Genomic DNA, 22,473 nt, shown 5'->3' with positions numbered 1-22,473 from the left:
TTTTTTTTTAGTGGAGGTTAAAGCAATAAGTAAAATTTTCTTGTGAACTTGGGAATGGGGAAGGTGCTTCATGGGTTTTGAAGGCAGAGCATGTTTTGTTCTTGACAAAGCACAGGAACACAGAAAAGGGTTCCAGAAGCTGTAAGTCAAGGGATAAGTGCCAGTGAGCTGGAGTGGAGGTGACGAAGGGTTCCGATGTCGAAGAGATCTTCCTTTGGCACCAGTGAGGACAAGGAAGTTGGTGCGGCACTGGCAGTTGACTGGCTGTCTTGTTTTTCCCTCTTTTAGTGATATTTTACTTGTTCAGATTACTGAGATCTTTTTCACATACCTTTTGGTCATTTCTAGGCAGACTTTTCATTACACCTGGGGAATCTGACCTCAGAGCGCTGATTTGTAACCCTGCTGCAAAGAGGGAAACAGGACTGCAGAAGGGTATCAGTAGCCTTGCAATTCAGTGCCACAGGTGGGATTACTCAGCACTGCTGTTTTGAGGCTGTTGAAGATAACTGCCCGTTGTACCTTAAGGCAGTCTTTCTCCTGCATGGTGCGTGTGCAGTGCTTGTAAAAGATCAGTTGAGCCTTTCAGAAGTGAAACATGGATCAATTTGAATTTTGCCCTTTGCTAGCAGAGATTCAATCCACGCCGATGTGCAAATCCATTATTTGCCAGCTGTAGTTTTATGCCTGCGCGTTGATAAAATCTTGCCCTGAGAATGAGGATTCTGAATTTATTTGTGCTGTGACAGGAGTGTATTGTTATGAGAGACAGATCCCTTCCACTTCCAGCCTCTTCTTTCTCAGTGCAGGCACACAGGTTTAAGATGATTCCTGTATGAAAAAATGAATGGGGGAAGAGACTGGTTCATTTCTTCTCATCAATGGGGGGATGAAGTGTGATATAGGTGGAGAAATGAGGAGACTTCTGCTATCGTATCTCTTCAGTCTTTTTGTTGTTTATTTTCATGGTGCCAAGGTGAAAAAATCATCCAAGGATCATGAAGCTCCAGCCCCCCTGCCACAGGCAGGGCCACCAACCTCCCCATTTAATACCAGACCAGGCTGCCCAAGGCCCTATCCAACCTGGCCTTGAACACCTCCAGGGACGGGGCATCCACAGCCTCTCTGGGCAGCTGTTCCAGCACCTCACCACTCTCCTGGTGAGAAAATTATCTATGAGAATCTGAGAAACCTGTGGTCTTTGTTTAATATTTGTGCAATATTGTAGTTGTGGCAATTTTACTGGTCACGGCTATATTAGTAGCATCCCTCTTATAGTCACTGGAGCTTTCTTGGCTGCCTGCAGAGGAATGCAAGATAGATGTGACAGTGAAACGCCCATGAAAAATGCATTTTTACTTTAGACATGTTTTTGTCTGCCTATAGAAAACCAATACAAGCCTTTTGTTTAGGAAGTTAATTTTGAGGCTGTACAGACATGGGATAATGTGTGGGTTTTTTTTCTGTCTGCTTAAGGTCTTTTTGTTTAACTGGCAGAAGCAGGTAATGAGTTGCTTCAGGATGGCCCTACCTGCAAAAGATAGAAACAATGTAGCCCATATGCATATATATATATATATATATATATATATATATATATATATATATATATATATATATATAAATGCTTTTCTTTCTCTTTCCTTTGAGTGTGTTTTCACTTGCTAATTGCTTTGCTTTCCTCTCCAGACTGTTCTTCATTGTGGACTAGAAGGAATCGCTGCACTTTCCGATCCCAAGAAAAAAAAGCTACAGGAAACGATTGCCATTTTTAATGTATTTCTTTAATCAGCAGTTTAAAAAAAGAGAAGAAAAAAATGATTTTATCTAAGCTTACGAATGGCGTACTGCTAAAACAACGTAACGATCGAGGTCGTTTCCTTTCAAAAAGAGCCAAAAAACACCTCAAATATTAACAGGCCTTGAAATCCCGCTCTAAAAAGTTTCCAGTTTAAGCATTTCAAAGCGAGCTGGTTCTTGAGATTAAGGGAAGGTGAAGCTTATATATAACAACAACAGAACAAAATACCGCATTCTGTTCTCGTCTTCCCTTGTTTAACGCTTTGCTTTTTAGATGTGCTGTTTAGCATTCTGCGCGAGGTTGTCTTTATTTTCTTTAAGCCGCGATTATGTCAAATTAATTGCTCTTTTCTGTGTGATGCAGTGCTAATAACATTACGAGGCTCACAACATCTCGGGAGCTGTTTAGTCACAAAAAAAACCCCACCTTGAATGCTTCAGAAAGCGAACTGTAAAAGATTGGACCTTTTTTTGTTTGTAATGCCTGTGTAGATGGCTCCGTGAACTCAGGGGTGGAGTTTAAGACGTCGTGTGGATGAAGGCAGGATAATGCTTCTATTTCTGTTCAAAGACTAGGAATCTGAAGTCGTACTGTCCTGCGTGAGTATTTCAGCTCAGTGCCTTCCGTAGAGATTTCATACATAATAGGATCAATCCCTCTAATGGCAGAGTTTGCCTGAGCAACAAGGGTGAGGTTAAAATCTTTATTTCCTCTTGTTTACTGCTAAGCAATTGCCCTTGTAGGGAACAGAGGTTCACTACAGCAAAGGCCAAGGAGCTGGCATGAACAACCGCTGTCCGCGTGGAGGAAGGAGGGGTTGTAATCTTGTGTCAGAAGCGTCTAGTTCAAGGGTTTATAAATAACAGTTGGTCTTGTAGATTTGGAAGAGTCTTGAGACTCTGGCCTGCAGTTGGGTGTAAATACTGCTGTAGTTGCTGAGTGGCGGATAGTTGTCAGAGACCGTGTTGGTATCATGGATACAAGATTCTTGATGCCGGGGCGGCTTTGATGTTGGGATGTGCGAAGGGTTTTGATTCTGCAGCCTCACAAATTCCATCCCACAGCCCCTCTTCCTGCCGTTTGTTTCTGATTAAACACCATGTGAGCTTTCCCATGTCCCCTAGAGCAGCTTTGTGGGAAAGGTATGCTGTAATTGGTTTATAACCATTCATAATGACCTGGCAGCCCTGTACGGATAGCAACGGGGAGCGACTTAACTTGTGATTTATTTAGGTAAGCTACGTGGATGAAAGGTACTCCCGAGTGTACAAGTTTAGCTGGTTGCCTAATTGGACATAAATTTTCACGTCTAGCTCAGAGAGAGGTTTTTTTGTTATGAAAGTCTGAATTTGGATTTATGAGCAAGCTTCTAGACTGCTAAACCACTTTGTGAGCAAAGTTAGCGTTGTCTGCTTTGAGGCTTCTTAGTTTGGAATACAGTGCCTGTTTGTATACTCTTTATCACTGGTAAAGCTAATAGCACCTTAATTTAAGAGTTTATTTACACTTCGAATACCTGCCCTTGCTTTTAGCGCAGTAACACGTGTTTGGATTTAGAAGCCAGGATTGGCCTTGCTGTTTTGGTCGTAGTCTTTCATCAGTTTGGTATTGTCAGACTCCTGCTGGTTTCCTCCAGGAGCCCAAAGCTTTTCTCACACCACACCCATGATGCGAGCGACCCACCAGCTGCAGGGCATGATGATGCGGCAGGCGGTGCGGCAGCCCTGGTAGTTGTATGGCCACGGGTAGTAGCCCAGCAGAGGCTCACAGATCCTCTGGCACTGCGTGTAACTTCGCCTGCACTCGATGCAGCACACTCCCAGGTGGTCCAGCATAGGGTCAAAAGCCATCCCTTCACCTTCCAGTTGCTGAAACACAAAATGTTAGGGTTATCAGCTCTGAAAACTCGGCCTTGAACTGCACAGCGCTGCCATTAGCTGACCTTGCTTTTTCCCTTCTGCTGTGCTTGGTGGAAGTGTAGAATTAGTGCTGACACCCATGTGAAAATGGTAAGAAAAAAAACAGGGAGCTCTAATAGAGTTCATTATTAGTCTTCAGCCTTTGCAAAAGACCCAGCAGCACTAAAACCCCCAAGATATAAATGTTACCAATGGCAAAGACCTGAATATAGTCATATGGGTCTTTCATGTCGATGACCATGTCCAAGTTTATGCTGTACTTTTAATGGTTCTTTTTTAATATATATTTTAGTGTTTTTTTGTTGTTGTTTTTTTTTTTTTTTTTAATTCAGAATACTTCTCCCTTGTCTTTCTGTCAGCTTTTTTTCCCCCAGTGCCACGCTGAGTTGCTTTGTGGACAGTGGGATTTCTGCCTGTTCTGTACCTGACAGTACGCAGTTGCATGGAACGTGGCGTGCATGAAATATTTAAAAGCAGGCTCTTGCTTTTGCCTTCTCCCTTCAGAATCATTTCGCTATTTTGGGAGGGGGAGGGAGGGGAAGGAACCCAAACTACCACCAAACAAACTGAATATTCTAATTTTGAAGCTAAAATTGTTCTTTTTTTCAAGGACACTTTGAGAAAAGCAGCGGACAGCAGATGCTGGTATCTAAGCTGGCCCTGAGTGGCAACACTGCAGCAGTGGGGCGCAGAGGCTGCATTCTCCTCTCCAGGCTGGTATGTGGTGCTGGGGACCACTTGGTTGAGCTCAGGCCTTTGGAGTCTCCTTCCCCAACCTGATAGCAAGGGAGAGATGTTGGTTCCCTTGAGTTTTCCTCCTTGGGTTTAGATGCCAGCAGTGTGAACTCGTTGTCTGGAGTCCCTTTTATGCAGCGGGGAGGGGAAATAGTTGTGAGCACGTATTCCTTCCATCCTGGGGGAAAGAGCTACAACGTAATTAATGGTCCTTTGGAATTAAACAAATCTGCCTCTATGGAAAGCTTGGCTACAGGCATCTATGGGGTAACTGCTAATGAAGGTGAGTCCTGCCCTGCAGGATGGTGGAGGAAGTGTGGGGAGCTGGAAGCTGTGGCTCTGGCATGTTTCCCTTTGGCTGGGAGAATGGAGCAGCAGCAACTGCTCTGCTGCTGCTCCCAGAGAAAAAGGGAACTGGGGCCTCACGGACTTCATGTTAGTGGACGCAAAGAAGCTGAATTTCACAGCCATTGCTATTCTACTGACCTCATGAGAGTCAGTTTAGATCCACTTTATTTGGAGTGATTAATTTGAGTTTAATTAAGGGATGTCAGCTCGGCAGAATGCTGTCACAGCATAATGATCTCCTGCTGTTGCCTAAATGTCAAGTCAAAGCCAAGACTTATTTCCAAAGCAGGAGGCATTTATCTTGTAACAGTGTTGTATTAAAGTGACTTACTCCTGCTGCACCAAATGGTGGGTGTAAATTCTCTGGCACTGGTGCGCTAGACTAGAAGCTGCCTACTGCGTGACTCCTGTATGCTTCCTCATCTTGGAGAGCAGCAACAAATGTCCCAGTGGTCACCTTCCATGTGCTACTGCTGCCTTTGAGCAGGTTCTCTTCCATGAGCTGCTTGCCTGTCCTCCTGATGGGGAGAGCAGGCTGAGGAAGCAGATCTCCTGTTAGGAGGAAACTCTTTGCTATGAGCGCTGGCACAGCTGCCCAGATCCAACCCAAATCATTTCACATTTTGGCTCAACCCCTAATATCTTTGAAACAGAAAAGACAAACCCAACCATGTCATTAGTATTACATGTCTGCCACAGTCTTGTGCCCTCTGGTTGCAAATACTCACATTGTATGGGTTGTCTGGGTTGAGTGTTTGATCGCTTTCTTGCTGCATTGGCCCAGTTTCATTAGACTGGGGGCCAAGCTCTTGAGTCAGCCGGGTGGGGGTGGACCTGGTGTTCACCTCTTCGGCAGCAGCTGCATCAAAGTTTGACTCAGACTGGCGTTTATTTCTCTTCATTTCTCTCCTTTCTCTTTGTTTATCTGAGGAAATAGTCATATTTTGAATATATCTTTGTATTTATCCACAGATCCAGATTTCAGTGGTGTGTTTAATAAAAGCTAGGAGCAACTGATACCATTCTGAAGTGGGATCCCTCTTTCTTCCCTTGAAGCCAAGCAGGTGTAAGAAGATGCTTTTGGCTTCCAAGTCCAGGTGGTGAACCCAGTGGGAGCTGCTTTAATGCTGCTCTTTTGTTACCCAATAGGGAGCATAAGGTCATGAGGAAAATGGAAGATAATGATAGCTTGCTTGGATCCCCAGGTGCTCTCAAATGGTATTTTTTTTCCCCTCAGTGTTTTCAAATTATATGGACCAAGGAGGAATAAATTTTCTCAAGCCCACTCTTCTCCTTCCGGGCCTGGAATCTACCTGACATAGTTGCCATTATCCTGGTAACTCCTGAACACCTCTGCTAAGCGTGGCTGTGTTTGTTGACCACACATCCACCTCCAGGACCTCACAAACATCACCCATCAAGTTGCCAAGCTGATCCCTCCACCAAACTCTACTGGAGAAGCATAGGGAAACGTGGCAGGGCATGATCTCAGAACAGTAGTTTGCTGGTCCCCAGCCCTTGGCCAGCTGTGGCGTTCCAGCTGCCTGAGCAGTTTGGTTCTAATACTTGTGAAATACAAGAAGCGTTACCTTTGGGATACGTAGGTCGAAGCCAGAAAATTGGAAGATCCCCACAAAGCTCTAATATTTTGGGGCTTAGGAAACCGTTGTGCTTGATGGGCTCGTCTGCAGCCACCCAGATAAGAGAGTTTTCATCAAATCTAACAGGCATGATTTCATCTTCCTGCGAACATAAGAGCACAAATCCTTTGCTAGTTCGGTGAGCGGCCTTATGCTTGCCTGCTGCTAACTCTTGGGCATCAAACTGTGTAATCATCAGCTGCAACTAACGCTGCGCATCCTTTATTTCATGGATGTGAGCTGGTTGTAGTGAGCCAAACCCGCTGTCAGGTTTTGCTGGGGTTGTGTTTTCACCCTTTTCTCTTTTAGAATACTTTTGCCCTATATATGAGAGATCTTCCATGCCCCAGTGCCAGGATTTCAGTAGTAAAAACCCATGAGCATCCACCAGATCTGAGGGATGAGCAGTGAAACAGGCCAGCCAAAAGTGAGACCCCCATTCTTCTGTTATGCCTACTCTCATCTGATGTTCTCCTAAGCTACGGCTCTGTTTACAATAGATGTTAAACAATAAAGAAGTCTTGCTTGGAAGTTTTGCAGAGGATTACAGTACGAGAACTGGTGCAGCTTCCAGTTTAAAGTCAACGTGATGGCTCTGATTAAAGGTCTTGTTCAGTAAAAGCAATTCAATTGACCAAAAGCTTGAAGTGCGAGTTAAAGGAGCCTGCCTTTTTGAAGTGTACCCTGCAGGTTTTTGGTTTGTATCTTCAAAGTAATGTAGGCAAATGCCAGTGATTGATTCTTTAAAGTCGTTAGTTCAAAGTATTATTTTACATAAAACGTGTAAGTATTTTATAGCAACAGTGAAATATTAAGAGAAAACCAACTTTTGAATCATGAAAACCAGCGTGATTTCAAAGTTAAAATTCTAAATTGCTTCCATAAAAGTCATCGAAACTCGTTACATAACTGACTAGATCAATTTATTCTGTCAAGTTGTTGTTCCTTTAATCTGTTTATTGATTTCTTTGTAGGTCTCGAGCCATTGAAGTTCACCATCCAATCTGTCTACTGAGAGCGGCTCTTGATTCTTTTTTTTCCTCACCCTTAAATTTCTATCAGCATCAGAAATAAGAGAATCCACGTTTCTGAAGTAAAAATATCCTTTGTTTCTGTTTTGAAATCCCTGTGACCTGTGAGCGGGCAGACTTTGGGGATCTACATGAGTTTATTTCCATCAGCCATTTTTATAGGCAATGTTGGCTATCGGTGTTGTAAGGAAGCACCGTAAATACTCAGAAGCACATTGCTGGTCAGAGGGAGAACTTCCCCTAAGTGGGAAGATAAACACTGCTTTGCCACACCAGTCATTCATCTAACCAGAAAAGTCAAGCAATTGGGGAGGGCCTGAAGCAACTGACTTTGTATGAATGAGATGGGAGTTTTCATGGTAGCTGGGTGAGTATTGCAGCTTCTGTGATGCAGGTTCTGTGAAATTTAGACAGCGCAGTGCTCTAAAATGAAGACTGATGCAGGCTCAGTAGGTCAATTCTTAACGTTTACTGTTATTTCTTCTGAGTTAGCTGAAATTTTGCAATATTGTTCAATGTTTCCCAAGCCTTGATGGGTGGAGTTGCTCTAGAGTTGGTAAGCATTCCCTTGGGCTCTATCCCTGTTGCTGTTTGCATTACTTCCTCCATGCTTCCCCATCACAGCCTCCTGCCTGGCCTTTTCTCATGCCCCCAAGGCCCTCTGCTCATCCCCCCCCCTCATACCAATAGCACTTACCAGGTCAGAGGACAGGCTGGCCTTGGTCATGGCATCCACCTCAGGAACACGAGCTTTGGGCTGGGCCTTGATGTAACACTTCTCTCCTCCAGCAAATCGAATGCCGGTGATGCCCTAAGGAACAATTCAGACATTTGGGTGCAGCCCTCCGTGTCCCCCTGTCCCATAAACCCTTTGTGCTACCCCAGCCAACGTCTAGTCTGAACATTGAGTCTTATTTAAAAACAGACACACCAGTGCAATATGGGACTCATTCTAGAGCATGCTGGGAGCAGCTCAGCATTGCTGAATCACAGGAACATGAAGGTTGGAAAAGACCACTAAGATCACCTTGTCCAACCATTGACCCATCACCACCACACCCACTGAACCATGTCCCCCAGTTCCACATCTACCCTTCAGTCCAAGTCCTTGCTGAGCACGCAGTCATCCAAGCTGTGCCAATCAATCCAAGGATGCTAATGTAAATGCTTGGCCTTTGGAAGTGCCTTTTTTTCTCCCTTATATCCATTTTCATCTCAAAACCCAACTGGCAGCGTCCCTTTGCTCTCACTGAGCCTTGGGACTGTGATCATGCACTGCCCTAGTAGGCAGAAGACACGCTTGGAGAGCTGATCTGACCCAGCTGTTATGTCAGCCAGCAGCACACCTGGCAGAGATGTGACTTCAGCATCTCTCTGTTGAGCTGGAGCCTTTGTGCAGATGTGGAATAGTGAAGAGGAACAATGAGAGCTTGCTACGCGTGCCCTTATTCAGCTGCTATTAATGTTGCTATGGTGATGTTAGCTAGAGAATGGTAAAAGCTGAACTCCAGCTATTGGGCAAGCTGGGTCCCCAGTCTCCTGGCTTGGATTTGCTTGTATTCATAGAGAAGCCATGGGACAGTGTGGTGTAGGCACTGGAGAGAGGGGCATGAGGGACCCAGTGGCAGTACTTACAATCTGGAAATCATGAACTTCAACAGCCTCTTCACTCCCGCTTCCTGTTTTGAATGTCTCTAAGTTGTTTCCAGCATCTATTTCCATCGATCCATCCTGCACTTTCCCATTAATGCTCATGGTATAGTGAACATTGTACACCTGGAATAGATAACAGAGCAGTAACGCGCTAACGCTGCGCAATGTCTTCTTCCTCAACCAGATGGTGGGTCAATCTGATGGTCATCACCCTACTCATGGCTGAGGTACAGCATGGCTGAGGTTGTCAGGGCCCTCTGGGTCCCTCTGTTCCAGCCCCTGCCCCAGCAGGGACACCCAGAGCAGGGTGCCCAGGGCCACGTCCAGGCGGCTCTGGGAGATCCCCAAGGAGGAGACCCCACAGCCTCTGGGGCAGCCTGTGCCAGTGCTCCATCACTGCTATGACCATGTTCTGCAGAGGGTTTATTTGATTCTCTTGTGCAGTCCAGATAAAAGTGCTACACGAGCAGCTTACGTTCAGTCTCAAAAACCAAAAGAAAAGCCTGGCAGCACTGTAACAAAAAATTCACACTGACAGCTAGAGATAAACTTCTTCTTCCCTCAGCCTCACTTAGGGAAGTGCTAAAGATTTATGGTTCCCCTATTATATGCATTCAGACCCTCTACTATCTAGAGATCTCTACTATCTCATGCTCCAATTGAACGTGGTGCATAGACCCAGACCTATGCATGCAGCATTGCCTCCTCGGGGCTGAGCCAGAGTTGGGACCTTTTATTACTGCTGTCAGTTATGAGACAACGCAGAGATTTACAATAAATAAGGTTTACCTTAAGCTATTCTATGAATGTGATTTGTAGGGACCTCCTTGATGGGACTGCAGTATGGCTGGAAGTTGTGCAAATCTTCTTCCAAAGTAAACCTAAATGTCCAAACCGTGCTAACAGAGCAATCTAAATTCAGGTGGGCACCACCATGCTTAACATATGTTTTCAACCAAAACTTAGGTAAACAGAAAGTGAGATTTATGTATTAACACGGCATGATGCTTCTGAACGTAGATTCTTCAAGTGGCCAGCAGCTTCTTAGTTTTGTTCTTTGCATACGGTGTCTTTTACCTACCCCAGCAAATGTAAATAAGAAAACGTACCATGGCTTTAAAAGTTGTTCCACAGCTGTTAACCATAAATGCCTCTGTGCACCCACCGTCTCACAGCCCACCAATGGGCGAGCTGATGATGGGTTAAATATAGCACTGCACACACTGGGGTCCAGGTGGGACTTGGTCTGAGCATGCCGTGGTGTGGGGAAGGAATGTGAGTGTTTCAATGCTGGTTTTGTCCTGAGGGCTGGAGTTTGCCCAGGATATGAATCCCTGGGGAGGGGGCTGGGCTTGGAGTGTGCTGGGAATGTGTGAGCAGAAATCAATGTAGCGTCTGTGCTCCTGGAGGTATGTTGACCATTCAGTAAGAAATGCTGCTTCCAGGAACCTCCATCCCCACGACCAATCAAGATAATTATTATATGGGAGTTTTGTTTTGTTTTGTCTTGTTTTTTAAAGTATGGGAGAAAATAAAAGACCTGCTTAAAGACCTCTTTATCGACCTCGTAATGCAAGTTTCCAGCCCGTGCCCTGTGTTACCTGCAGCCTGTGCCAGGCTGGCCGTGCTCACCTGCCTTTCGGTGGCTTTCCAGAAGTAGAAGGCGCCGATGGCCCCAGCCAGCAGCAGAAGGGCCCCAGCGATGAGCACTGTGGCCCCTGCCTTCAGCAGCCGCCCTGGCCCTGGAGGGGGCACTGCTGCCGTGTATGCCTGCAGGGAGCACAGCGCTGGAATAGGAAGCCCGACCTGGTTGGACCAGTTTGGGTCCCTATGCTGAGCCAGCTGTGATGGCTGTAATGTCCCAGCTCAACCCACCGGTTCTGACCCACCCGACCCTTCCATCTATGATCAAGCATATCCTGACCTGACCCAGTCTGTCTCGTCCCATCCCAACCCACCTGGTCCCATCCCAACTCATCCCATCCCAATGCATCCCACCTTGTCTAAATTCAACCCATCAATTCAGTCCTGATCTGGTGAATCTTGTCCCATCCCAATGTGATCTGACCCACTGCATCCAGATTTATTTTAGTCTGACCAATCCCAATCTGACACATTCTGTTCTAATCTGTCCCACTGTGATCCAGCTGAACCCAACCCACCCCATCTCATCCCACTCCGACTCATCTCATCCCAAACAGTCCCATCCCAATCTGATCTGACCCATTCCAATCCATTCCATCCTAATCCAACCCACCTTATTCTATCCTGACCCATCCCATATCTATCTAAGCAGATCATTCCTGACCCATCCCATTTCATCCCGTCCCAATCCCACTCATCTCATCCCAAACCACCCCTGCCCCATCCTGATCCATTCTGTTGTGTCCCAAATCATCCCATCCCATCCCATCCCATCCCATCCCATCCCATCCCATCCCATCCCATCCCATCCCATCCCATCCCATCCCATCCCATTCTGCCCCAGCCCATCTCATTCATCCCATCCCCGTGGCACTCACGGGCGGCAGGCCCTGCTCCACGTCTTCGGGCCCCGCTCTGGCGATGGGTACCTTCTCCGAACCCTCGGCCATGGCTGCGATAGCGGCTGTCCCGGTCTCCCCTCTCCCCGCCGGGCAGCACCGCCCCGGTCCGGCCCCCGCACCGCCCCTGCTCGGACAGAGGACGCTCCGCTCCCTTCGGGCCGCACCCCCGGGAGGAGGGGAGAGCAAAGATTTGGGGCCCAGGGGCAGAGCTGGAGAACGGGAAAGTGATGAAAGTGGAATGTCCAGGCAGGGAGCACAGAGCTGTGCTGCTGCGGAGAGGTGCCTCTACAGCCGGCAATAGTAAAAACTGATTCTTTTATTTATTTATGTAAACGTGATAGGGTTTTCTTTTTTAACTTCATGAACACTCTTGCCAAAGAAATCAGCAGAGTGTGTTTGGACTGAGGTGTGGGCTCAGCTCATTTGATGGCTGCCCCACAGAATCCGCCAGCATGGTATGGGCTGAGCTGCTGCCAAGGCTCTGGGGACAAGCAGAAAGGTTGGGGAATGTCAACTTTTTGTTTAGAATGGTCACATAGACCTCATTGCCCCCAGAGGAAGATCTGACCACTGGATTGAAAACCATGTGAAGCAGCACAGAATTCAGGGGTGGCTCTCAGCTGAGAAGCGCTTTGCTTTTGCGTGGATGAGGAACAAATCCCAGGGATACCCACCTGCAGCTTCTATCCTTAAACCTATCCCCATCCATCCTGTTGATTTCCATCACTGGCCATCAGATCCTGGTCAAAAACTAACAGGCTGCTGCTGGAAATAAACACAATCACAGCAAGTTAAATCCAGAGAGAAGCGCACTGTGCAACTTCATAAAGTAGGGCATGTTCTACCCCCCTCCTGAATGACAACACTGTTGTAGGTTGGGGCTAATAATAAGATTATGATTCTCTTCATTAGCAAGTATTTTGTTACACCGCAATCTTGTGAATGGATATGTCTGTCTTGGCAAAATGTGAGAATCCCAGCCTTTGATCTCAAACCTCCATTTCACATCTCCGCTTTAGAAAGACAGATTTATTTTAAGGCCCCTGCGCTCATCTCCCGTATGGAAACGTGCCAGGGAGGTTTGCTATGGAGGCCCCTATTAACCCCTGCTGTCATGACTTACCCTGTGTGCATGCACAGATCTGCTCGTGGGACTGTGGGGAGCACCCCTTGTTGTCGTGATGGATGGGGTAGCAATGGGGCGAGTGGGGCTGGGGCAGATGCACACCCGTGCAAACAGACCCACATTCAGTCAGTGCAGAGCCGGTGTTTGTAGGGCTGAGGACAAAAAAGCAGCTCGCCTTTCACCAGCTGAGTTCTTCATTTGCAACGAAGATAACGCCGATAGTCGTGTCTGAGCGCCGTCTCCTCTCTAAATAACATGTGTGTGCTCAGCTGGATTAAGCCAACTTCTGAGGCTGGAAATCATAATAACAGTCTTTTACAGGACAGCTTTTCTGGTCGTCTGATACCATTATCCTCTGGGCTGAAAAGCATTCCAGAGTACTTGGAGAGCTGCAGTGAATGTGAGGTTGCTTAGCTGATAGCGCGGGCTTGTCTCAAGGAAACACATTTTTTCCTCATTATTTTTCACAGCTCTGAAAAAGTTTAGAAGGGGAAATGGAAATATTAAAGATGAAAACTCTTTGGTCTGGCTGCTCACTGAATGCACGCTGCCTTTCAGTATGTCTCCTCTGCTCCCTTATGCACTTTATCTCCATTTTTCTAAGTGTCCCAAATAGTTATTTGGACTCTGCCATGGCCTGAGCAGAAATTCATGAGGCCAGGCACTTTCCCATACTTTTATACCAGCACAGCCATAACCTGGTTAGCGACTCGGGTTCCACCTACTTGATGTCTCTACTTGACCTCATTTAAGCACAGTACTCTGGAGGGAACATGTGGCAACGTGAAATTTCAGACACCAAAACCACTGTTTGTTGTGTTCAGAGCTCTTGGAAAGCCCAGCAGTGTCCTTTGCCCTGAGACTTTGGAAGAAGCTGCCATCCCCCATTGCCCTGTTGGGCACGTCTCCAGCAAGACCACAGTGAAGGGATGCACTGAGGTGCACTGGGGCAGCTCTCATCTCTCATCTTCCCCATCCATCCCACATATGGCCCATCACACTTGGTTCCTTCTCACCCCAGGACACAAAAGGCAGATTTGTTTGTCCCCAGGGCTGAATTTCCTCTATCCATATGTCTTCATCATATTCTTCCTAACTTAGCCAGTGGCTGTGCCTTCTGTTTGCCTTGAATCAGAGAGATAACATAAAATAAAAATAACTAGCTGTCATTATGTGCTTTCCTTCCTACCTTTAACAATGTGGTCTCTTTTGTAGCTATCCTCTGTAAATTGCTCATAGGCTACTTCCTTTCCTAACCTCAAATCAGAGCTTGCTGCTTTGGAGGTAGTTATCATCTTAAACAACTTAGTAGTGTCAATCTCCTTTCTTTTTCCCAGGGGCTTCTTTCCACTCTGATGAGAACTCTGATAATTTTCTTTTGGTTTTGTTGCAAAGGCCAAGCTTTATTTTCTCATCCAAGAGCTCCCACGAATCAATTATATTTCTCTTTCTGATCTATGCACCTTTCCACTAATAACTCCGTGATCTGACTCAAGAAAATACTTCCAATGTCATCTCCAGTTCCACACATACTACCTCCTGAAACAAGCATTTTACCCACCATTCTGAAAACACACAAAGCACCTTTATTACCTTTCTGTTTTGGCCTTTCATAGAATCATAAAATCACCAAGGTTGGAAAAGACCTAAAAGATCATCCAGTCCAACCGTTCACCTATTATCAATAGCTCCCACTAAACCTCAACACAACACCCAACCGTTGTTTTGTTACCTTTTTGAGATGTCTGTGTGGACTGTGCACTCATTAGGGTTGGAAAAGGTCTCTGAAATGATCCAGCCCAATCATTCCCCTACTGCAAATATTTCCCTACTAAGCCATGTCCCCTTAGTACAACATTTAATGGCAATGGGCATCCACAACTTCTCTGGGCAGCCTGTTCCAGCACCTCACCACTCTCTTGGTAAAGAACTTCCCCCTGACATCCAACGTAAATCTTCCCTTCTCAACTTAAAACAATTTCCCCCTGTCCTGCCTTTACCTATCCTTATAAAGGGCTGACTCCCTTCCTGTTTACAGGCTCCTTTAAGGTACTGTAGGGCTGCAGCCTTCTATTTCTCAGGCTTTGTTTTCAAAAACCCACGAATTGTTCCTCTTTTCCTCATTGCCAGAAGCTGAGCAGGGAGGAAGAAGGAAGAAGAGTATCATTTCTGCCAGTAGACACCTCTTTAATTGGGAAAATACATCTGTTATCCATGTGTTAGTGTGGAACAGCATGGAACTGCTGTTGTCACACCACTACAAACAGCAAACAGCAGCAGCTATAGTAATAATTTTGGCCCAGTTTTGGTACTTGTTCTTGTCCAGTGTGGAGAGCTGAGGGGAGAAAATGCTTGAAGAACAGCACGACAAAAGCTGAGGACCTTATTCCCTGCACAGCCCTAAATCCCAGCGCTCTTTCCATGGCTCCATGGTCAGTGATTTCCGTGACAATCCCTAATTGTTAAAGGACAAACTGTCAAATACTTTAAGCTCCACACTTTATGGCCTGTCTATATGGGGCCACAGCACTGCATGGGGCAGAGCTGAGGGGCGTGAAACCAGACTAATTGGAGGGGGGAAGAGATGGCCTCCGTGGCCTCACCAGCAAGATTTTCCTCTTGCTGACAATGTTGTGTTGCTGCCATGAGGAGCTCACCTGCCCTTTCAAGGTCTGACAGAGGCAGTAATGAATTCTCTCAAGAAATTTGAGGGTTGTTTAGGAGAAAAAAAGAGTTAATATGTAGAGTGGCCTGATTTAGGTAAATCATCTGCAGCATTACGCTACCCGAGGTGAACAGAGCCACCTCTGTCTTCCTCTCCTTGAGGAGCAAATAGCTCTGTGCATGGTCTTGGTGTCCAAGAGAAGATGCTCAAGTTGGTTTCCTCATCTCTGCCCACGGAAAGCCGTCCCAGAGCCTCAAGCAAAATCTGTTCTTCATGGCTGGGAGCTACTCTGTGGAGATGCTGCGTGTTGGGCAAGCTTGGCCCGATGAAAGGAGCTTTGTTCCCTGATGCGTGTGCTTGTTTGCTCTGAAGGAACCTGGCTTCCAGCTGCAGTAATGCTGGCTTTAGGGGTGGAGGAGGCTGATGAAGCCTCCACTCTGTGGCTGGGCTGCAGCCGGGTGGTCCCTCGTGCAATGAATTAGTTAATACGTGAAGAGATGGGAGGAAGGTGCAAAGAGCTGAGCGTTTCTCTCGACTTCTTAGGATAATGCGTTTTAAAGATCAGCTTGGGTTTGCCTGCGATGTGATTTGTTTAATTATTTAAAGCCTGTTAGCTTATTTTCCTTGGGGGATGGAAAATCCTCAGTGAAGGATCTTTACAGGAGAACAGAGATCTCTGTTGTACGCTGAGGGGCTCACACTCAGCCTCCCGCACCAACCCCAGCACAGGGCATGGTGGAAAGGCTGTGCAAATACCACCTTTCTGACCCCAAAAGATGACTCACGACAACCTCACCTCCAGACCTACTAAGTGTCAGACACTAAAGGACACTCTGCAGGGTGTTTGGGATCGTGAGTGGTAGGCACTTGGTATGGAGAAGGCTTTATAAGACAGCTCTCAACACATGGCCCTCCCCAGCCTGAGCTTGGCTGGGTATGACTGCATGGTGCAGTACTGCTGGGGCAGTTAATGTTCCAGGAAGAGCTTTCTGGTTCAGGAATCTCATCTCTGTGTGGTTGCATGATGGAAAATTTCCAGATGAGGTGCTGAGAAGGTGTGGGAGTGGATGGGATCCCACTTAATCCTCTTGCTGTGCCTTAAAGCCATCTCTTGTTTCATTGTACTAACTCTGCCTTGACACTAGCATGTGCAAGGCTGACTTCTCACTGGACAGACCCAAAGGGATGGTGCCTCTCCTTTTCCTCGATTCTTCTCCTCTTCCTTGATGCCTTTCCTCTTTCTCTCTACCTCCCCCATGAAGTCTCATCTTAGCAGCTCTCGCTCATCTATGAACCCAAGCCAACTTAAGAGGAAAAGATCTTGGTTGTTCTCAACTTTGAGAGCCACCACAGCATCTCAAAGAAGCAGACAAGTGGGCACGACTTCTCTTCAGCACCCCCTCATCTGTGAAATTATCTGCTGCACCTTTTGTTGTCCACAGCACAAATCTAAGCTGTTGCTTAGATTTGCTCTGACATTTATTAGGAGAACCCCAGAAATCATCACCATTGATGCAGGCAGAGCCTGACATACCGGTGACATTTGAGCTGGGGTGCCACACATTCAAACCACTGTTGATTTTTATTCCGTGTTTACTCACCAAATGTGAGCTAGAGGCTCAACTGCAGCCGGTTCCATGAGGTTCACCCTTCAGCATCTTTCACAACTGAGCAGAGAGAGGTGCAGAGAGGTCGAGAGCCCCGGGTAAGCTGCTCTGGTCATGCAGCTCATTAAGGGCTGAGTACTGTGTCCCCATCCCTCTGCTCTGACCATCCTGCATGGCACAGCCTCATGGGGATGGCACTGAGGAAAGAAGACTTGACAGCCTCATTTCAAAGCTTGATTCGGAAAATCAAGCAAAGCCGCTGTGTTGGACTATTGCTGAATCAGTAATCTTTGGTGCAGTTCCACATGGGGATTCCCAGCAATTTAACCAGAAGGCTGAACAATAAAATTAGGTCTGAACCGGCTAAGCAGAGGCAAGGCGGGAGGCAAGACATCTAATTGGAAAGGGTTCAGCAGGAGCCTTCCCTGGGGACTCTGTCCCTTGGGATTAGGGGCTTGTTGACATCTGGGTTGCATGCCATTGCTGCCTTGCCCTGCATCCCACCAGGGCTGATGGCAGGGAGCCAGAGAGCAAAAGCCCTAAAACTCATACCAAGGGGGGTTTTCTGCTGTCAGCCTGTAGGTCCCTGGGAGAGAGGAGATGGCAGTTCCTACCCTGAGGTGTACAGTAGTGACTTGTCTTGACTGGAGATTGGGAAATACATTCTTCTCCTGCCATTAGGGGGTTGTCTGCAAGAGAGATTCCTTTCTGCCTTGTTCTATCCTGTCCTAAAGGCCCTTACAGAATCACAGAATCCTGAGAGTTGGAAGGGCCATCCAAAGGCCACCAAATCCAACTCCCCTGGAATAAACAAGGACATTTGGAAGTACAACAGGTGCTCAGAGCCCCATCCAGCCTTACCTTGAGTGTCCCAAGAGATGGAGCATCCAACACATCTCTAGGCAACCTGTTCCAGTGTGTCACCACCGTTACTGTAAAACTGTAAAAAAATTTCTTTCCTCTAGAACTGACTAGTTTAGATGCAGGCCCACCACCTTTGGTGGTCAGCAGGCAGGTGGTCAGCTTGTTGCTGTTCATCAAGACGAAGCCAAGCTACCTCCTTGCTCTTGTCCTCCTGCTTCCTCCTCCCACTGCGATCCTACCAGAGCCTGTTGTTGATGTTGATGAAAAACAGAACAGAGAAAAGCCTCCAAACATACCAGAGCCAAGGGACTGAATTAGACCTATGCCGTGCAGCACACCATCCCTCTAAGCAAAGCGTGGAGCCTGACACAGTGCTCAGCGCCTGCCTGAAACCCAACCACAGCTCTCAGCCTGTTTTGAAATCCACCCACAGCCTTATTTTCTACAAACTTAGGGAGAAAACAGCAAATTAATCCCTTTTCTTTCTAAAGCATGAGCTGGTTCCTTGTCACTCCCTGCACAGCTCAGGATATGATAGTTCCTTCTGCATAAATACAGATTGTTTCTTTTCACAACTCCTCTTTCATCAGACTGCTAGGAAGGCCTGGGGGTTGTTAGAAACGTGAAAGAGACTCGCTTCCCAATTAAGGTCAATCTCTTTTATCAGAGTCTTTGCATATAAACCTCACTTTCAGAGGGATTTCTACAAACTCCATCCCTGTCTCTGACAAACCAGGAGATGCCCAAAACCTCAGAAGGAGCAGGGAGGCGGCTGCCTTCCCTCCCAGCTTGCAGCGCAGAGCAGGGAGCTGATCTGTCACGATGACTGAGAACATGTCACAACAATCTGTTTGCGTTCTTCAGGAAATAAAAACATCTTTCTCTCCTGGAGCTGGAAGCTAATTTGGAGATTTTGCAAGCTGACATGCAACCTGATTAAAATGACCTCGGGCCAACAGCTCTTCTCAGGCAGCTCGACAATTAAAGTCTAGACCTATCCGTAGCCCAGTTTTTTTCCCCCTTAAATCCCTTTTAGGGAGGAAAAAGTTCGGTGTTTTTATTTTTAAATCTACATATTTGGTATTTTTTTCCTTTACACTTCGCTTCTACTGTAGCGGGATGTGCTGAGGGGATCTCTATTTTTTCACATTAGGAGCAGATGAGACTTGCACACAGAAGCCCTGTTTTTTTTTTTGTCTGCTGGAACAAATATACCAAATACACAATATTATACACAATATATACACAATATATACAAATATACTGAATATCCAACCAAGGAAATAATATATGAATCAACTTGAGTACTCTAAGAAATACCCAAGGCGTTTTGCGGCCTACATAAATCTGCCCCCCCAGGTTCATAGGCATAAATGTTGTTGCCCTCAATTTCCCAGGCTCAGTGGATATTTTTGTAATGACCATCGTATGGCTTAAATCACTCTTTTTTTGCTTCTCGCAATTAATGAAGGAGAGAGATCAATTTATTAATCTGCTGAGCCTCTGTGGAAGCAGGGATTTGCTAAGCAGTGAGCTATGAAGAATAAATGGGCATCTCTTGGCAGGTTATTTCATGGGATCACAGAATCATCTGAGTTGGAAGAGACCCTCAAAGGCCACCACATCCAATTCCCCTGCAATGAACAGGGACACCTACAGCTCGATCAGGTTGCTCAGAAAGACCATAGTCAGACCATGAGCAACCCCTGAACTTAATTAGGGCATCTAAGATGGAACTGGGCTTGTTTACCTTGGAAAAGAGAAGGCTCCATGGAGACCTCACTGCGGCCTTCCAGTACTCGAAGGGAGCTTATGAACAGGAAGTGGAATGGTTGTTTACAGGGGTGGATAGTGATAGGACAAAGGGAAAATGGTTTTAAACTGAGACAGGGAAGCTTTAAGTTAGATATTAGGTGGACATTTTTCACTCAGAGGGTGGTGACACACTGGAACAGGTTGCCCAAGGAGGCTGTGGATGCCCCATCCCTGGAGGCATTCAAGGCCAGGCTGGATGTGGCTCTGGGCAGCCTGGTTTGGTGGTTGGTGACCGTGTACATAGCAGGGGGTTGAAACTGGATGATCATTGTGGTCCTTTTCAACCCAGGCCATTCTATGATTCTGTGATTCTATGATTCTACGACTCTATGATTAATTCACTTGCCTGGGGAGAGCTGACGACCATGAGCATTTTTTTCTTTTATGATTTTTTTTCTTTCAAAATCACTGTTGCAATCACTCATCCCAGGTAAATCTGGAGGAGACTTTTCTTCTGCTTTGCTGATTTGACTTTGCCTGGATCACCAACTGCTTTCTAGCTCATCAGCTGGTTGAACTGATTGACAGGTTTTGCTTTGGGAATGCCCTTCACAGTGTAACTATATCCCCTGAAGGGCTCTATTTATTAATTCTAACCATATACTCCTTAATTGCATACTAAATTGGCTCGCAGATCACCTTCTCAGCATCACCAAAATACCCCGTACAGTTCAAATCACTTCCAGATTGGTGGCTTTACACAGGGGCCCAGGTTATGTGCCTATCCTTGAAGGCAGGAATTGTCTCCCATGCTGTTGTGTGCATGTATGATGTGGGCTCCCCAAACCCCAATTCCAACTCCTCTGCAGTAAACATCAACACCTCAAGCTCAATCAGGTGCTCAGAGCCCCATCTAACCTGACCTTGAGTGTCTCCAGGGCATCCACCACCCCTCTGTGCAACCCGTGCCAGTGCCTCACCACCCTGACTGTAAAATACTTATATCCAATCCAAATCTCTTTCAGTTTGAAACCCTTTCCCTTTGCCCTATCATAGCAGACCCTGCTAAAGAGTCTGTCCCCCTCTTCCTTACAGGCCCCTTTTAGGTACCAAAATCTTGCAAGAAGTCACTATTTCCAGCTTCCAGGTTGGAGGATGCTGGATTTATTGCATCCACCTCTGGCTGCACAGTTAAAAATCATTCCCCTCCGTCCTTCCTCGGCCGTTCCGCTACCGGAGCTGTACCCCCACCTAGCGGCAACCCCAGGGCAGGGGGCAGCGCTGCTCCGGGCTCTCTGCCCCCACCAGCAGCCACATCCATCCTGTGCTTCCCTTGTCATTTGAAACGTGTAAACGTGGCATTTAGGGACTTGGTGGTGATGGGTGCAGAGGAAAGCAACGTCTGGCTGGTGGAAGCAGAAAGAAACCCATAGGCACGGCCTCTATGGTTTCTTGGGGGGACTGGGGAGGTTTGCATTGGAGCAAATGCTCTCGGGGGCCAAGCGCTCCTGGGCTGAGTGGATGTGCTGTGATTAATTTGTGTGTGAGCTGCTGGTGACAAGGCGAGCACAGAGCTCCAGCAGCTGCAAGGCACCGGTGCAGCTTACCGGAGGAGGCAGTTCCCTCCACTATCTCATTTATCATCATTGCTTCCAGTCCCGTTTTGTTCACGCCTTACATTTTTTGATTGTCTTGGATTAAACATTACCAGAGGAAATAATACTAATAGCCTTTCACTGCGAAAAAATCAACTTCTAAGGCATTTGTTATGGGAAGGATTATAATAAATTAAATGCTTAAACTAGCACTGTGCAAGCATTTTTGTCTTGGATCAAAATGTTTGCACTGGCTGTTTAAACATTTAATTTATTATAATGAGAAATATCATTGTAAAAATAAGCATGTTAATTAAACTTGAGTTTTGCAAATGTGAGTCATCCCATGTGGACACAGTATAATGAATATAGACAGGTAGAGTCTGCATGCCCTTTTTTTCCCCCCCATTAAGAAAATGAACATTTACATCTTTAAACCCTGCAGCTATTAGTTATTTTTAATGAACTGTGTTGCCATTTCAAAGTTAAGCTCTATATATGATGCAATCAGATACCGCTAGGTCAGGGAAGAACTTTACTAATTAAGTTGCAGAGAAGTTCTTCGCTGCAGATAATTGATTAAAGCTGTTATATGGATAATCAGTTTAGGTGGTTAAATAAATACAAATAAATAACTGCTAATAAAACCCAGGTTGTGTGACGATGTGGTGCAGAACACTGGCCACTCCAGGTCCTGAGCACCTACAGGTTTGTGAGCCATGCAGTGGCTCTCTGTTACCACCTGATGGAGAAGTGAGGGGCAGAGGGACCTCTACGAAGGCCTTCATGGAATCATAGAATCATGGAATCATAGAATAGCTTCATGTTGGAAAGCACTTTAAAGGTCACAGAGCTCCAAGCCCTCTGCCACCCACTAAATCAGGCTGCCCATGAAGCCATGCCCCCTAGTCCTATTGCAGTTACCTGGGAGAAGAAGCCAACCCCCACCTCACCACAACCTCCCTTCAGGCTGCTGTAGAGAGCAATAAGGTCTTCCCTAGCCTCCTCCAGACTGAACAATCCCACTGTATTCCTCTTATGTGCTCGGTTGTATGGTGGCCTGTAAACAAAAAACCATTTGGATTTAGTTCCAACTCTCTCACAGATGTGTTGTTTCACCTTGAACAAACTCCTCAGCATCCTGGAACACCAAAAAGTGCTCTGAGATACAGATCTGAAAGTGTCCAA

The 22,473-nt window shown here is 46.4% G+C and overlaps 1 protein-coding gene across 1 annotated transcript; it reads right to left on the bottom strand.

Annotated features, from left to right (window-relative positions):
* Positions 1-1,762: 1,762 nt before the first annotated feature.
* On the bottom strand, positions 1,763-11,727 carry CNMD (chondromodulin). Its single transcript, XM_015851991.3, has 7 exons — positions 11,650-11,727; positions 10,760-10,897; positions 9,110-9,250; positions 8,172-8,285; positions 6,393-6,546; positions 5,532-5,728; positions 1,763-3,669 (listed from the first exon to the last, which is right to left on the bottom strand). Exons 1-7 carry the CDS (start codon positions 11,719-11,721, stop codon positions 3,454-3,456), a joined length of 1,032 nt encoding a protein of 343 aa, XP_015707477.1. The 5' UTR covers positions 11,722-11,727; the 3' UTR covers positions 1,763-3,453.
* Positions 11,728-22,473: the final 10,746 nt, after the last annotated feature.

The sequence above is a fragment of the Coturnix japonica genome, chromosome 1 (assembly GCF_054131305.1).
Source record: "Coturnix japonica strain WE chromosome 1, WE-NBRP24, whole genome shotgun sequence".
Taxonomy (NCBI): Eukaryota; Metazoa; Chordata; class Aves; order Galliformes; family Phasianidae; genus Coturnix; species Coturnix japonica.
This window is presented reverse-complemented; position numbering and strand designations above follow the sequence as displayed.